Below are 16,357 nucleotides of genomic sequence, written 5' to 3'. Positions count from 1 at the left end.
TAATATCCAAGTTTTTTTTTTTTTTTTTTTTTTTGAATGGTATTATATATACTAATGGAAAAAGATGTGAGTTTAACCTCACAATATATTAATAATAATGTGGTTCAAAGTTATCTTTTCTCGTAACATCCAAGTTGATCCCTAAAAAATAACTTTGATTGTTGGGGTATCTAGGTCTCCTCCTATTAATCAACTCACCCTTTAAAATGGATTTGGGCCAACCCCTTTGAAGCCCACTACAAAATGAACACTACACAGTACACATTCCTGTTCGATACGGACAAAGAATACCAAGGACTTTTTTTGCTTTGGGAGGTTTCAAATCACATCGGGTTGGGACTTAGGCTAGGCGCTGAATTCATGGGCATTCTGGTTGTACCCAGTACTTCTGATATTTTAACCGTTAGATCTTATTTTGATATTTTTAAATAAAAATCTAATTGTTAAAACTCTTAGAATACTGGATACTTCGGAGCATCCAAAAAAGTCCCTAGGCTAGGCTGTGTTGCTTGATGAAAGAAGCTGATCAGGGTTGTTCAGGCGGACTCGGCCTCCAACGTCCGCCTAGTGAGTTTCAGCTCGAGTCTTCCTCATGGGGTTGCAAAAAAACCACTAGCGTAACGTACAATGGTAGGATAAATGCATTAAATCGATCAATGGAAATTCGAACTTGAATGCAAAGACCCCTGCCAAATAGTAAGCTCTATCCAACTTAACTAACTCCATCTTATTTTACAACCATTTTTTCTTAACAATACGCACACAAAGTGGTACCAAAAATAAATGACTAAAACAAAAATAAAAAAAATATAATAGTCATGAAAATCAAATTTAACAGCTAAAACGCTTCAACCACTAGCACTTAGTGCAACGTACTTAGATTCTCGTAGGTTCATTCTTCTTGTGGCCATTATCTGCTATGACTCCTCCAATTGTAAATAGACATTCCTGCTTATCTGCCAATCACATTTTCACACATAAAACTTTTGTTGCGTTTCTAACGAGTTAATTTTGCATGTGTCAAAATGTGAATTGCAAAAAGCCGGAACAAATATTTTCTAGGAGGGGCCAAAGAAGTTCATTTTCAGCAGCACTTTGTTAGAGGGAGAGAATGGTTTCAGAGTCTCATATATAAACTTTTGCATAACAAACAATTCGAAAGCAATATAGTGTTCCGAGGGCAGTAAACTCTCCCTTTTGGTCCGCTTATGTAAAGAACAGAACACACATCCATTCATACATCTGATCAAATGATCATACTGCCACAAGAAAAGAAGCAGTCCTTCACACGGTCCTAGCATCGCCCAGACTAACCCATAGCATACTTCTGAGTCCAGCTCCTTGCGGTGGTCTCATACTTGTTCTTGTCAGTCTTGTACATATGGGCGATCTCTGGGACCAAAGGGTCATCAGGGTTTGGGTCTGTCAACAGTGAACAGATCGAGAGCAACACCTGAAACATGAAAGTGAAACCAGTGCCTGTGCTTCAGTGACACGAAGGACATATGATTGCATCAACTATAATAATACCCAGATATAAGAAATTTCCAGCCAAACCAGTTTCAATGTGTATGGCAGATCTGATCAAACACTGTTTCCTGTTCAGTGCATAACATCATAACAGTTCAAAAGCCACAGTGCATCACATCAACATAATTCAAATAGGCAATGGGATCCCCAAGATCAATGAGTATTTCACTATGGAAATTTCTTGGTACAATTAGCACAAGTGATGATTCGTCACAAGAAAAAGAAAACGAAAATTATTCTGGCCGATAAAGGACTTGTGCTGTTTGTTTCTCATAGAGCTCTTATGTTTGCAAACTTTAATTTGTAAAATTTCAGAAGTAACAAAATTACAAATTAAAATCAAAAGATGTAAATCACAAGGGGCCTTGTAATAATAATGGAGTCCACCAAAATCATGGCATAGGATCATATAAAAACCCCAAGTTTCATCACTAGTGATTCGCTTTTCCTGTAGTGATGTAACCACTTCGAGTCATATGTAGAACTCGGTAGGGGAAACTAGTGTCTGTAGAACAATCAAATTCGTGAAGAAAGCAATCCTGCTTAGGGTATTAAGCATTTACCTTGGATATGGTCAGGGCAGGGCTCCACTGTTCTTTCAATATGTCAAGGCAAATGCTACCGTTGCTGTTGATATTAGGGTGAAACACCTTTGTCCTGAATGCAACCTGCAAAAACAAAAAAAAAATAGCACAGAATTACATGTAAGTAGCAAAAAGATAAACGAAATAACAGTTGAACAAAATCTTTAATAAGTTCTAATAGTAGAAGTAAAAGATCTTGAAAAGCCAACATAACAGTATTTATGACAACAACCAATATGCAAAATTTCACAGTTTCCTAGTCATTTATCAAAATTTGGAACTTTTAAAACCTCCAATATGGACTTCGGCCAGTGTGTCTATTAGCAACGAACTTTGAAACTAAACCAGATATCCCATAGGACTTAAAAGGTCCGTAAAAGTAGCTCTTGTAATTAGTTTACATCATAATTTACCACAGGAACACCACATGTGAACCATGTGGAGTCCCATTTACAGAACAGCCACTAGTAATGCGAACAGGTTACCATTCCAAATGAGGATGCCATTTACTTCAGTACTAATAAGCTAGTGAACAATTGTCAATTTCTAGTATCATGAAATCAACTCCATGAGATATGGAAAATACATTAGGCATCATTCATCAATTAATTAATGTATTACTGTTCAAGAAATTACAATCAATCAAGGCATAGTGGGTCAGGATATGGTCATCTTTCCCAGGCATAAGCCTATTCAATTGGTTATCATATGTGTGAGAAAGATAGCATAAGAATATGATTGACGTCTTTCCAACTTTTTAGGCCAGATGAGGTACTCAACTCTTTGACATCAAGATACTAAGGATTCTGATTCAATTACGAAATCAGCAGAGCAATAAAGAAAGGAACTTGTGCGTATATGATGTGAAATTAATAGAAAGCCAGCAAGTACCTTTGGTGGCTTAAAAGGATAGTCTGGAGGAAAATGGATAGTGACAAGAAACACTCCACCTGCATAAGGACTGTCAGCAGGACCCATTATTGTTGCCTGCCAGTGGAACATGTCTTCTGCAACTGGGCCTAAAGATATACATAAGAGCAAAGGCAATCAAATTGGATATCTGCTGAGAACAATGTCGTTAGTCTTTTATCGAATAGTTTCAGTAAATTTCTAACAACAAAAAAAATTGAAAAAGCAGACAAAAGTTGCCATTTACTATGAAAACATTATACAAAAAGAGTTCTAATAGCCTAGAAGAAGTGAAGGGTTACACTTGCACATAATTTCGTTAATCACAGTAGGTAGACTGCTGTGGCTATAAATGAGAGAGACTTGGTCCATATTCTCCCAACATAATGAACTCTTGCAGCCGTTAAGTGGATTAAACATAAACAATGACAAAAATTATGGTAATACAAATGATGATAAACATAAACAATCTAACCTAGTCAAGTTATTTGAAACTAAAAAACAAATTATTATCATTTATAAGATAAGCCATATATAAGAGGGTAATGTTAATCTTCAAAGTAAACCAGTAAACGAATATGTGTTTATAGTCCGTTCAGTTAAATAATATCACTTAGGAGGAAAATGGGAAGTTTTAGGGTGGGCCATATGCGGGATTCACTAATAGCTTCCCGTTTACTTTCCAGATACATCTAACGCCCATACCCAACCTAACCCATTGTTAGAGTGGGTAGGTCTAGGTCTACTCTGGATATAGCATATATAACAGAAGAGAAGAAATATATATAATTAATCCATGCAGTAGACTGTCACAAGGGGGAAATTTGAAATGTAAGGCAGTTTGTCCTTCGTTTCCAGAGTAATGCCATTTATCTGTTGAGATAAAGCGTTGAACAAGAAACCCCAAGACAATACTTAATCACCTACCACGAAAAATAAGAATGCGTCTTTTCCCACCACAACTTATACAACCACGCAATGACCGCTTTACCTAAACAATATTCAAAACAATCAGAAAACAAATACTCAACACTGTTCCAACTTCAAATTACCAGTCAACTTCTTTGAGTGCCCTAACCTTCCTCTTCTTTAGGCTTTCTAACAACATTAATGTCTAACAACTCCGTCTTTGCGACCATCGACAAGCATGAGAATAACAAAACTCCCACCAAAAACCGCTTTAGCACCTTGGTGGACTTGCAAGACCCAGTGATTTTGAGTTACTCAAAATAAGGATCACCCAAAAACCGTAAAGGTTTCCCTTTTGGATGTTAAGTGTGTCCTTACAGACCACCGTTATAGATTTAACACCTTGTTAAATTGGAAATTACCCATTTATAACCAAGATGCTAGATGGGTCATCTATTGCCCAATTCGGTATGGTGGGTCGGGCAGGGAAATGGGTATATGGGTAACAAGTAGCAACTACCACACAATAGCACCTTCACTATCATATACCTCTTCTCAAATAGTTCTTAGCCATGCAATTCAGATGACCAACTTTCGAAAACAAATACAGTTTCATTCAATTTTCGACAAATACAAAATTGCATGAGATAAAATGATCAAAGTCTGTCAAGAGCAAGACTGCTGCTTTTACACAGATTTACTGGTTTGGGTTATAAAAAAAAAAATAAAAATAAAAAATTCAAAAGCAAGCATCAATCGAAGGTCAAATCAGATGCCAAAATCTACCCAAAACACAAAATTAAAACTTTATCAGCATACACAAACCAAAAGCAGCATCAAAAGGAATCAGATCGGATTCAAAACTAGACATACCAGCGCTGCACGAAGTAGGAGGATCTTTCTGGAGGTCCTTCAGCTCCTTCAGGATCCGTTTCGACGCCATCACCTTCACAAACAAAAATTCAACCAAACAAACCCTAGATCATAAAATCACCTCAGTGAAAAATCCCCAAATTAAATTTCTGCAAAATTATCGAGAGAGAGAGAGAGAGAGAGGGTTACCTTTGACCTGAGAGACCCTCCTGCTTTGTTATTGATTTTGATTTAATCCTTTCTTTTGGTTTTAAGGTCTTTTGAGTTTATTGAGAAGGTGGGTAGCTCTTTGAACAACCACTCAAAATCACTTCTTGGGAAGGAGGAAAGGGGCATTTGTGTCATTTCGTTAAAGCATCACTTCAATCAAAGTGTGCCATCCCATTGACATTATTCATAAATAAGGACAAATTTTTCTATATGATAGAAAGGAAATTGTTATTGACATTTTAAAAAAAAAAAATTTTAATTTTTTATAATTAGAAAAAAAAAATACACTTTTGAAAAATATAAAATGAAAATTTTGGAATACTAATAACAGTTCTCATTAGATATATGAATTTTAAAAATATTAATTTGAGATTCAAAACTTTATACCTTATGATTTTGTTTAACAAAAGATTGTCATTGTACTAAAGTCTTCTGCTTTATTATAACCAGGCATTTGTTCTTTTAGTCTTTTCATGATATTTGAAATTTTTTTTTTCAAGGGATGTATTTGAATTTTAGGTAGCAGTTATACCTCGCTTATCAATATAGAATATGTTTAGAAGTGTTTTTAAAATAAGCGAATATTTTTTTATTCTAAAAGCATTTGAAATGCTTTTTGAAAAAAGAACATCGCTTTAGGTTGTTTTTCATAATTTACTTGTAGATTTACATTGTTCAATAAAACCTCTATAAAGTTATAAAATTGATGGAGGTGTAGTTAAAAAATATTATTTATTGGCTTATTTATCCTTAATGAATGTTGCATTTCTTATTTAGGATTCATTGGGGGCCATGTATTTTATTTCTTGCACATATGTAATTTCTTTACTTGTACTTTAAGGCGTTGTTCCTTGAGGGGCCATTTGATACGCAAACGGGATGGAATGGGACGGGACGGGACAGGACGTGATGGGACGGGACAGGACGGGATGAGACGGGACATGACAAAATAGTGGTTTCATGTGATGTTTGGTATGCGCATGACAGAACGAGAGAGTTGTTCCGTTTTGTGTTTGGTAAGCGCAGGACAGAACGGAACCAAAATGTTAAAATGACTAAGTTATCCTTGTTTCGTCTGTTGTTTGGTACAATGTTTGGGTCGGGACAGAACATTTTTTTTTTCTTCTTCTTCTTCATGATGTTGCTTATCTATGATATATTTTGTACACTATACTTGGATGTGTTCATATTTCGTACCATGTATAACAGAAAACAAGAGACATGTATTTGTACTTTGTTGCTCATATAATTAATTTAGTGGGATAATACATCAATTAATTTTATGTGATTTAAAAAAATAATAGGGTGAGAGCATGCCATTGGCTTGGCACTTGGTACATGGCAGTGTAACCACAATATGTATATGGTTATGTATATGTGATGAATTACATATGAAGAGGTTGGCGTGGTAGAACAACTGTTGATGCAATGGCTATGTTGGAATCTTTGACACAATCTGCTTTCATCTCTTCGTCATCACATTGAAATGCAAATTGTGTCAAACAATATGTATATTATAAGTTAAGTTGTGAGACAATTGGATGTCTATGGCATTGGTTGCCATGCAAGGATGAAAAATATATAAGTTTAATGATATTATCTTGCTAAAGCAATAAACATGAAATATCCAGAACTTAAACATGAAGTCCCAAATTAAACATTCGTCCTAACTTCAGGAAAAAAAAAGAAAAAAAAAAGAAAGATAATGTCTTACTAAACCTCAGAAGTTGATGTAGTTCATATCATACTAAACCCCCTAATGCTCAGATGCCATCCATATACATTTTAATGAAATCTGCCTTGTGAGAGCTAGGGTACACCAAATACTCATCATATCAGTATCTTTCACTAATTTCATTGAAATTCTCAACACCTGATTATATAGGAGACCCATGGCCTGAAGCTGAGAAATTAACTTGGCTTTCGCTTCTCTCAAAGTAAAACTTTCACCTAAATTCTTCATTTCAGTAACTGCTTTATCCCAACCCTCACGGATAACAACTAAAATATTTGCATCAGCATTATTCTTATTCCTTTTCCTCTTCCTAATAGGTTGAGATGCACTGGATGTACCAATAGAAGGAGATGGGGTAGGTGAAGTCGGAGGCATCTCAATGTTTCATCATCATCCTCATTTTCCAATCCCATGTTTTCAATTGCATCTGCTGCTGATTCAGCCATACTACCCTTGGCTTGATCTCTCCCAAACACCGTACATAAGCGTGGATACAACGAAAATGGCTTATTCGGTTTGTAAGATGCATTAGGATGTTTCTACAATAAGAACCCAAAGAAATCATAGTTATGACTTTTAAAGCAACTAATTGAAAAAGAATAAGAAACAAATTGTACCTTCACACACAGCTGAAGTACATCGTCACTATCCACAACAACACATTTTTTTTCATCATCCCAACCAAATCCAGAGGTATTCATCATGTCATATGCAGAGGAATACTTTTCTTTTAGACACTTCAACTTGTTTTGTATATGCTTTGGCTCTATATTAATGCCCGGAATCATCTCCCTCATCTTGGTGGCAACCATTACAAATGTACCATCCTTAAAACTGCCGGTCTCACACCTAACACCATCAACTACCATCTCCTCGAGGATGGTAAGCAGTACATCCTCGTCATGATCATTCCAATTACGTGAGGTGGCCATATAATCTATCAAAGAAACCGTAATATTACATATGTAAAACAAAGAAACATATTGTTAGTGGAGCAAACATGATGCAATTAAGTTAATATATGCCTACAGCTTTTTACAAAGCTAAATTACTTCATAGTGGAAAAGGTAATCCAGTGAACAATATATACGATTAATTAAAAAGCAAATCCAATGAACAATATATATGTTTTTTTTTCACTGTTGTTTTGGGCAGTATTGCAACTTTTTGGTTTTCATATGTAGCATTAGTAGGTGAGCATCAGTAGGCTGAAAGCATCAGTGATTTTGATTTAATGCTTTCTTTTGGTTTTAAGGTCTTTTGAGTTTATTGAGAAGGTGGGTAGCTCTTTGAACAACCACTCTAAATCACTTCTAGGGAAGGAGGAAAGGGGTATTTGTGTCATTTAACGCATCACTTCAATCAAAGTGTGCCATCCTATTGACATTATTCGTAAATAAGGAGAAATTTTTCCGAATAATAGATAGGAAATTGTTATTGACATTTAAAAAAAAAAATCAAATTTTTTATAATTAGAAAAAAAAAAACACTTGTGAGGAGTGTAAAATGAAAATTTTGGAATACTAATAACAGTTTTCATCAGATATATAAATTTAAAAAATATTAATTTGAGATTCAAAACTTTATACCTTATGGTTTTGTTTAACAAAAAATTGTCATTGTATTAAAGTCTTATGCTTTATTATAACCAGTCATTTGTTCTTTTAGTCTTTTCATGATATTTGAATTTTTTTTTTTAAGGGATGTATTTGAATTTTAAGTAGCAGTTATACCTCGCTTATCAATATAGAGTATGTTTAGAAGTGTTTTTGAAATAAGCGAATATTTTTTGGTTCTAAAAGCATTTGAAATGCATTTTGAAAAAAAAAACATCGCTTTTGGTTGTTTTTCAGAATTTACTTGTATATTTACATTGTTCAATAAAACCTCTATAAAGTTATAAAATTGATAGAGGTGTAGTTAAAAAAATATTATTTATTGGCTTATTTATCCTTAATGAATGTTGCATTTCTTATTTAGGATTCATTGGGCACCATGTATTTTATTTCTTGCACGTATATAATTTCTTTACTTGTACTCTAAGGCGTTGTTCCTTGATGCCCAAGGCCCTGTTGTGTATAAAGGGTTTTGGATGCCTTTTTTTTCACCTTCAAATCAGCCATGCCACCCAAGGTCATTATGAAAAATCAGTTAACCGGACATATTCGTGTTGAGTTGTGCAAGAAGAAAACATCAAACTCCAACCGGAAGCAACATTTATAACAACGTAGAGGTGTGTTTCCTTAAGAAATTTGTAACGTATTAATGTGAAGTTTATTCCTATACAAAACTAGTCCCAAGTTGTGACATCCCGTCCCGGAAATATCGAAACGTACATTTGAAATTACAATTTTACCCCTAGTTCGTTACATTTACGTGTAGTGTTGTGTTGTGTAGTGTTGTAGGACCACACACACACTCACACACTCTCTTTCTCTCCCGTGATTTCCTCTCCCTCTGTCTCTTTTCTGTCTCTTCTCTCTCTCTCTCCCAAGCTCCGTTCTTCCTTCTTCTTTCTTCAAAAACGTACGGACGACACACAAATCACCCAAACCTTGATGGATCGAAGAAACTAAGGACACCATCGAACTCGTGAAGCTCGTACGAGTGCAACCATACCATTTTCAGCTTGTAGGAAGCTTGGTGAGGTCCTAAGGAAGCTCGGAGTGCTTCGTTTGAAGGAATTGGACGTCGGGATCATCGTGGTCAAAGTTGGCCGGAGCTTTCGAGGGTTTTTCCGGCGAATCCACGGCGAGTTAGGGGTCAAGGCAGGTATGGATGTGTTCGTCTCGTCAATACCTTCATTTTGATATATAGTACGTCGAAAATGGTTAAGAAATGAAGAAGTTATGACACTTTGAAGTTTACCCAGAAATTCCGGCAAAACACCCACCGCCGGCGAAACCAGTCCGGCGACGCGAGGAAGAAGACGCGCGCGTGGGCAGCGCGTGAACAGTGCGCGTGGGGGCGCGTGAGAGCTCCAAATTGAGTTCTGAAAATTGTCACGCGTTCGTGACGTCGTGTAGATCACCGTGGTATATTCATACACCCAAATTGAGCAACGTATGAGAAAGTTATGGACGAATGTTTGGTGTATGTGCGTTAAATAACGTCAATTTGGTTACTTTTTGTATAGGTGAAAATTATACAGAGGAGGAATGTAACCAAGCTAGGGGAGGTTCAGGGACCTATGAGACGTCGATGTGATCAGTGAGTGGGCAGTTATTTTTCAGTATATATATATATACGTATGCTTGACGTATTTCCCAGAAAACGTATTTTAAAAGAAATACGAATTAAATATCCTGTCATATATGCATCATATTTTAATATGTGCATTACCATAATTATGCATACTGTTGCATGGTGCTGAGGAGGCCCAGGTAAGCTACATTTAATATACATTTGATATACGTACGAAATACATTTGATATACGTATGAAATACGTTTGGAATACGATTGAAATACTATCATCACATGCATTAGTAGTGGCATACATTTATATATGTGTATTTGGTGCTGTGGACGCACAGGTAAGTGCCAGGTAAGTGGTATTCATGTTTGTATTCAGTAGTAGTATGAGATGTTAGAGAGCTCATAATCTGCACCCCCGGTGTTAGTGCTCCCGCCCGAGGCCAGGGCACAGCCTTCACGTGTATGTTCACCAGCACCGCATGCTCGCCTTGGATCCAAGTTAGGTGCAAGCCTGTCGTACAGACCACATTAGGTGGTTCCGACTTGTAGGTGACCCGCGATTTATCGCACAGCTTCACGTGATCGTAGCACTAGAGCATATATATATTACACCCAGCCTGTCGTACAGACCACGTTAGGTGGTTCCGACTTGTGTGCAGATTCAGTTATTGAGTTGAGATTTGAGCTCTATATGCAGCCGTACAGGTCACGTTAGGTGACTCCCGGCTGCCGGATTATATGTTATTGATGTGAATTATACATGAGCACTTACATTTCATTATGAGTTTCCGACATGGCATATTCTTGAGCATGAATGATATACCCTTGAGCATGTTTGGCATATTTATACATACGTATATATGTTTATTTTCTGGGAAATTATACTTGTTTTACAGCGAGGGGTTAGTATATGCAAAAGAGAAAAGAAGGTTTTGAATACGTTCGTTTTGCTGACCCACTCAATTTTGTTTTGCGCCCCTCCAGGTTTAAGGAAATGCAAAGGTGTGGTGACTACGAGGAAGTTCAACGGTGTTCTGACAGAATGGACCAAATAAGGACTCACCTTCGGGTGTTTCATTTTAGAAGTTGTATATCTTTAAAGCTTCCGAACTGTGCAAATGGTTACGTCACTCTCACGTGACGGCCAGCATGCCCTCCTTCGGGACGGGGTGTGTCACAAGTTGGGACCGGAATTTTTTATGACTTTAAGGAAGTTATATCTTTCTAGAGTATTACTTTGGAGAGATTTTACTGTAATTGTTAATCCATGGTTGAAAAATGGTTAGAAAAGTTACCCTTGATATGTGTAGAATTTGATTTACGTATTAGATTCATGAGTATAAACTTTCTATGTAGGGAGAATTTCAAAGTCACTCTTGGCTGTTGGCTCCCCTTTGTGAATTCTCTTCTTCTCACTTGGGAAAGCATCAATGCAAAAGGTATTTAACAAATTTTGATTTCTTCTCACAAGTGTATATTCAACCATTAAAGCGAGAGCAACTTCCATGATACAGCTACATGTCAGATTAATATTTCGAATCACGGAAGTCATCCTCCACCGAGGTCAAGGCACACCGAAAAGAATTCAGGGAGAGTGCTTTTCCCCACCACTACTTTCGAATCTCTCCGCAACTCACCTCGAAATTTTGAGTTCTCCCTCCAATATTCTTCACATTCAGATGAACTTTGGCCACGTAGAAATCAGCATCAAACTTAACTTGCAGCCCTGAAAAGTGAAAAACTTCGTGTAGAGAGAGAGAGAGAGAGAGAGAGAGAGAGAGAGAGAGAGAGAGAGAGAGAGAGAAGAAACTTTGAACAAACAAAACATAATTTGGAATGCCATTGTGAGAATCAACAGCCACTAATACATTGACAATGACCTAACTTTCTACCTAAATGGGATCAACTTGATAAAGAAAATAAAAATTACCACATATTTGTTCACTAACTAGACCAAAAGCATTTGAGATGAAATGAAATTACACCAGAAGGGAAAAATGGCAAGTGGCGCTCGCTCATTGTGAAGTTGGATTTTCTGCTCTAACCACCGGCAGTGGTGTTGAGCTCTCGGATCTGTTTTCAGAAGATGGTCGATTGTCATTATCAGCCCGGCGGACGTTTTCTATCATCTTCGCTACATCCAGCATTTTAGGTCGTTGATCAGGCATCCTTGCAACACAAGACATGGCTATCTGTAACATCTCCACCATTTCCTCCTCTATGTATAGATACCTCATCAGCTCTAAGTCAAACACTTCCGCTGTCCACTCCTCTCGGACAACTGAATGAACCCACCTGACCAAATGGATGATCTCATCGCCAGCTGTAGTATGGATTGGGGATTTTCCAGTAAGGAGTTCCAGTAACACAACCCCAAAGCTGTAGACATCAGCAGGTTGTCCTGATTTCCTAGTGTCTGTCACTTCTGGAGCTCGGTAACCAGCAGCACGAGAGATTGGTGGGGCCAGTGAGCTCGTTATAGTTGCCAAACCAACATCAGAAACACAACCATACTGTTGAGTGTTTACAAAGATGTTTGAGGCTTTGACGTTTCCGTGGACAAGCTTCCCACCATTCTCTGTATGAATATGAGCAATTCCTCTTGCAGCTCCAATTGCTATTCTCAGTCGGGTATCCCAATCTAAAGGATTTCTGCCCTCTCCTCTTCTACCTGAAAATGGAAAGAATATTGCAGGATATATATTAGTCGCTACTACAGGGATGATGCGTGCAGCATAGACAATGGAGTAAGAATGCCAAGCATACCACCAACCAAATATTGTCATACCAAAAGATGTCAATGCCGAGAACTACAACATATTTTCATCAATAAAATTGAGTTCCTCCCGATTACCAGCCACAACTTTTGGGGGTTTGAAGGCTTGATCAAGATAAAACTAGGATGCACCAAAGAATAGCGCATGATGTGTAAAATACAGTATTTGCCTGTCCCTACCTTGACGGAATGAACACTTCCAACGCACCACGGGGTTTACAAACAAAGAACTCTAGAATGGAAGAACCAGAGGAACTTCTACCCAAAGAAGCTTTTCAGACAGATATTTACTCCCTGATGTCCAAAATATCACTTTGTATTGATTAACCATGGATTATCCTAGTTTCAAAACTTATATTTCTTGGTCAAAGAAATGTTGAAGCCTTACAAAGGTATAAGGCACAGTAACACCAGTGAACGCACTCAGACTCTATGAAGCTACTTTCTCTTGACTAGTGAAGCAGCAAGTGATGTACCACAAACTTCACACAGTGTTGGTATGAACCATATAGTATTACTCGACTAAAAAAGGGTAATTATTGTTTTATTGATTAAAACAAGATTAGCTTCTAAACCTCAAAATTCAAGCATTAAACAATTCTAAGCCACAGGAATAGTAGAAGTGTTACTTGGCAAAGGAGTTAACTGAATTATCCAAAGTCTACACCATGTACCAGCAGAATATCTTTTAACAAGTTTTGATCCCATATACATCCAGAAAACCAAGACATGTTCTAATATTTGACGACCGAAGACCAGTTAAAAACATTGAGTTGAAGCGAAGACTCATAGTATTCATCTAGGTTTCGGGCTAGTTCCAAATGGATCTATCACATACCTAGTAGTACAGTTCCAACATATTATAATGACTGAATACAAGTTATTCCACCAGTGTTAGATGCTGCTGAGTACTTGTAGAAAGATAACATCGATAACGTACAGGATATCAAGGGTATTATTAACTTCAAAAGAAAGAGGTACAACAGTCAGCTATTTACATTCAACACTTTTCAACAGAAAGATTATCAGCGTGACCAGGCTAACATTTATCAAATATGAAATATGGAAGACAGTAAGTTACCGTGTAATAAAGCAGAGACACTCCCTTGATTGTAGTAATCATATACCATCAGCTTCTCATCTTTGGAATAATAATACGCCTTCAATTCCACCACATTTTCATGCCTAATATTGCCGACAACCTCCATATGTTGCTCAAAGTCCCGCTTTCCAACATTGACATCCTTCAACCTCTTCACCACCACACAGGTTGCATCTTCTAGTATTGCCTTATACGCTGTACCAAATGTCCCCTTTCCAAGCACCTCAGCTGAAGCCCTCAATAAATCCTCCAGATCAAATGCGTAGTGGCAGCCCTCAAAGAAAGCCAGTTTATTATTCGCATCTTGACTCCGTGAGATCACCTTTTCTGGTGACATTCCCCCCTTGGACAACTTTCCAGAAAGCCCATCTTCTTTCTTTCTTCTTGAGCAGAAAACAAGTATCAGAAATGCAAACGCTACAATGCCTAAAACAGCACCAGCAATTATAATTCCCAGCAGTGCTGTCTCCCCAAGCTTCCCACCATTCTTAGGTTTCGGATATGGTTTAGGGGCGGGCGGAAGAACAGGAGGATACTCAGGTGGAAAACTTGCAAAAGAAATGTTGTTACCAATAAACGCAGACCTCGGAAACCTCTGAAGTGATTCGGGGACAATACCATTCAGCTTGTTGTTAGATAAGTTAAGCTGCTGCAATTTATGCGATTGAAGATCAGGGATTTCACCCGAAAGTGAGTTGTTTGCAAGATCCAATCCCCAAAGCTGAGTCAAATTCGAGAGTGAAAAAGGAATGCTCCCATTGAAGTGATTGTTAGACAGATTGACAATGGTGAGGTTCTTCCAAACTGAGAAGTCCAAGGGTAATGGCCCAGAGAAGTTGTTGAACTGAAGATACAGAAAAGACAAGTTCTTCAGATTGGAAAAATCAGAAGGGAACTCCCCACTAATCACATTGGATCGAAGACTCAAAATCTGCAGCCTCGAGAGGCGGCTAAGCGTGTAGGCAGGAATCTGGCCGGTAAAGCCAATGCCGGGCAATCGGACGGCTATCACGTGAGACTTATCCTCACTACAAGTCACTCCAGTCCAGTGGTCACACACAGGACCGCTCTCATTCCAATTCAGAGTGCGAGAGTGAGGCAAATTGTTCAAGAAATCGAGCAATGCCTGCTTATCCTCAACTGGGTCTGCATTTCCTTGCAAGAAAATCAAACCCAAAAGCAAAATCCAATACAAAACGCCAAGACCCGCCATTTCCCTCACTACCCTCTCACCAAAATCCCAAACCCTTCAAATAACGAGCTGTTTCTGGGAAGTTTCAATCTTTTCATGCTTCTGACAAAATATAGAGGGAAAAAACAAGTTAAAAATACAAAAGACAGAATGTAAAGCGAAAACAAAAAGAAAAATAAATCAGATTCCGAGAAAATTGTCGAGAAAAAGCAGAGAGGTGACTCTGAGAAATTTGAGCTTTTGCAGGCTTTGAATATCGTGTTTATATAGTAAAAAAGGGAGTTATTTTATTGTGCAAAAAGCAAAGTACGCAGTAGTACCACCAGAAATCGAGCTTCTTTTTGTTCTTTGTTTGCTTTGAGCTTTGCAAGTTCAAATTTCAAAAAATTTACAGAAACCCAAGAATTTTACATGGGAATTGTGTTCATAAACTGTAAAAAAAAAAAAAAAAAAAAAAAAAAATAAATTGGAAAACCAAAGTGCACAGAAGCTCAAAACATACCTTTACATAAACACCATTGATTTCAGAACTGACCCATCAAGGTTTTCTGCTATTTTGAGTGAACCCAAGTCGAATACAAGTTCAAGTCTGCCTCTGAACCCAAAAAAATTCAGAGGAAAATTACTATATGGTACAACAAAGTAAAATGTGGAGAGAGAAAATTACTGTGAGGAATGAGAGAGAGAGCAGTGGAAACGTACATGTTATGATGACTCTAAACTGATGGTGCCGGAAGCTATTAGCATCCAATGTGAATAAACCTGAGGGGGAGGGGGAGGGGGAGGGGAAGGAGGAGAATACTGTTGCAAAAAAGGCCAAAGGTAAATGATTTTACCTTTTTTTGTCCTGTTTTTGGGGTAAAAAGTGCAAAAACAAGAAGAATGAAGCCGCTATTTTAATTCACGGGATTTGGAGGGCTCTGGAAAAATACCTGTTTTTCCGAAGAAGCTGAGTGAAGGAGAAGAGAGTGGTGGCTGCTGCTGCTGCTGCTGCTGAGGAGTGCGGGGTGGGAGTTATTATAACGTAACCGGTGGTGGGAGCGAGTAGATCGTGCGTTCGTGACTTGGTGGACGCAAACGCCGTTATTGTGGTTCGGATGGTGACGTGGTGTGGTGGGGATTTGACATGTGGACCCGATTGAGGTGCTCTTCTCGTTCTTGAGCGGTCGTTAGTTAACGATTAGGGTAGCGATGGGTGACGGCGTTTGGTTGACTTTGTTAGCACGAATTTTCATTTTTTACTTTAACAAAAAAATATTAAATTATTATATACGGGTTGTTGACCAACACTTATCCTCAAGTTGATGAACCCTTGCAACCTCATTTGATCGTTCTTGTTTT

The 16,357-nt window shown here is 37.7% G+C and overlaps 3 protein-coding genes across 3 annotated transcripts; all 3 read right to left on the bottom strand.

Moving 5' to 3' along the window:
* Window positions 1-1,112: 1,112 nt before the first annotated feature.
* Window positions 1,113-5,081, bottom strand: LOC137711188 (ubiquitin-conjugating enzyme E2 10). The gene is made up of 5 exons (XM_068450398.1): window positions 4,995-5,081; window positions 4,806-4,878; window positions 3,006-3,133; window positions 2,094-2,198; window positions 1,113-1,453 (listed from the first exon to the last, which is right to left on the bottom strand). Exons 2-5 carry the CDS (start codon window positions 4,873-4,875, stop codon window positions 1,310-1,312), a joined length of 447 nt encoding a protein of 148 aa, XP_068306499.1. The 5' UTR covers window positions 4,876-4,878; window positions 4,995-5,081; the 3' UTR covers window positions 1,113-1,309.
* A 1,935-nt stretch (window positions 5,082-7,016) lies between these two features.
* On the bottom strand, window positions 7,017-7,682 carry LOC137710086 (uncharacterized). Its single transcript, XM_068449042.1, has 2 exons — window positions 7,368-7,682; window positions 7,017-7,289 (listed from the first exon to the last, which is right to left on the bottom strand). Exons 1-2 carry the CDS (start codon window positions 7,680-7,682, stop codon window positions 7,017-7,019), a joined length of 588 nt encoding a protein of 195 aa, XP_068305143.1.
* A 4,081-nt stretch (window positions 7,683-11,763) lies between these two features.
* Window positions 11,764-15,972, bottom strand: LOC137711124 (probable inactive receptor kinase At4g23740). The gene is made up of 4 exons (XM_068450331.1): window positions 15,719-15,972; window positions 15,519-15,611; window positions 13,804-15,118; window positions 11,764-12,617 (listed from the first exon to the last, which is right to left on the bottom strand). The coding sequence occupies exons 3-4, from the start codon at window positions 15,035-15,037 to the stop codon at window positions 11,962-11,964; spliced, it is 1,890 nt and encodes a 629-aa protein (XP_068306432.1). The 5' UTR covers window positions 15,038-15,118; window positions 15,519-15,611; window positions 15,719-15,972; the 3' UTR covers window positions 11,764-11,961.
* Window positions 15,973-16,357: the final 385 nt, after the last annotated feature.

Source organism: Pyrus communis, chromosome 12 (genome assembly GCF_963583255.1).
Source record: "Pyrus communis chromosome 12, drPyrComm1.1, whole genome shotgun sequence".
In the NCBI taxonomy this organism is placed as follows: Eukaryota; Viridiplantae; Streptophyta; class Magnoliopsida; order Rosales; family Rosaceae; genus Pyrus; species Pyrus communis.
Note: the sequence above shows the minus strand (reverse complement) of the source record. Positions and strands in the feature narration are given on the sequence as shown.

What these genes read in the sequence shown, in the direction of transcription:
- LOC137711188 (XM_068450398.1), bottom strand. Translation starts at nt 4,875, where the DNA reads ATGGCGTCGAAACGGATCCTGAAGGAGCTGAAGGACCTCCAGAAAGAT. An exon ending in TCCTACTTCGTGCAGCGCTG is followed by an intron (nt 3,134 to 4,805) that starts GTATGTCTAGTT and finishes GTATATCTTTAG; the next exon opens with GCCCAGTTGCAGAAGACATG. An exon ending in ATCCTTTTAAGCCACCAAAG is followed by an intron (nt 2,199 to 3,005) that starts GTACTTGCTGGC and finishes TTGTTTTTGCAG; the next exon opens with GTTGCATTCAGGACAAAGGT.
- LOC137711124 (XM_068450331.1), bottom strand. Translation starts at nt 15,037, where the DNA reads ATGGCGGGTCTTGGCGTTTTGTATTGGATTTTGCTTTTGGGTTTGATT. An exon ending in TGTCTCTGCTTTATTACACG is followed by an intron (nt 12,618 to 13,803) that starts GTAACTTACTGT and finishes TTCCATTTTCAG; the next exon opens with GTAGAAGAGGAGAGGGCAGA.
- LOC137710086 (XM_068449042.1), bottom strand. Translation starts at nt 7,682, where the DNA reads ATGGCCACCTCACGTAATTGGAATGATCATGACGAGGATGTACTGCTT. An exon ending in TACTTCAGCTGTGTGTGAAG is followed by an intron (nt 7,290 to 7,367) that starts GTACAATTTGTT and finishes TTCTTATTGTAG; the next exon opens with AAACATCCTAATGCATCTTA.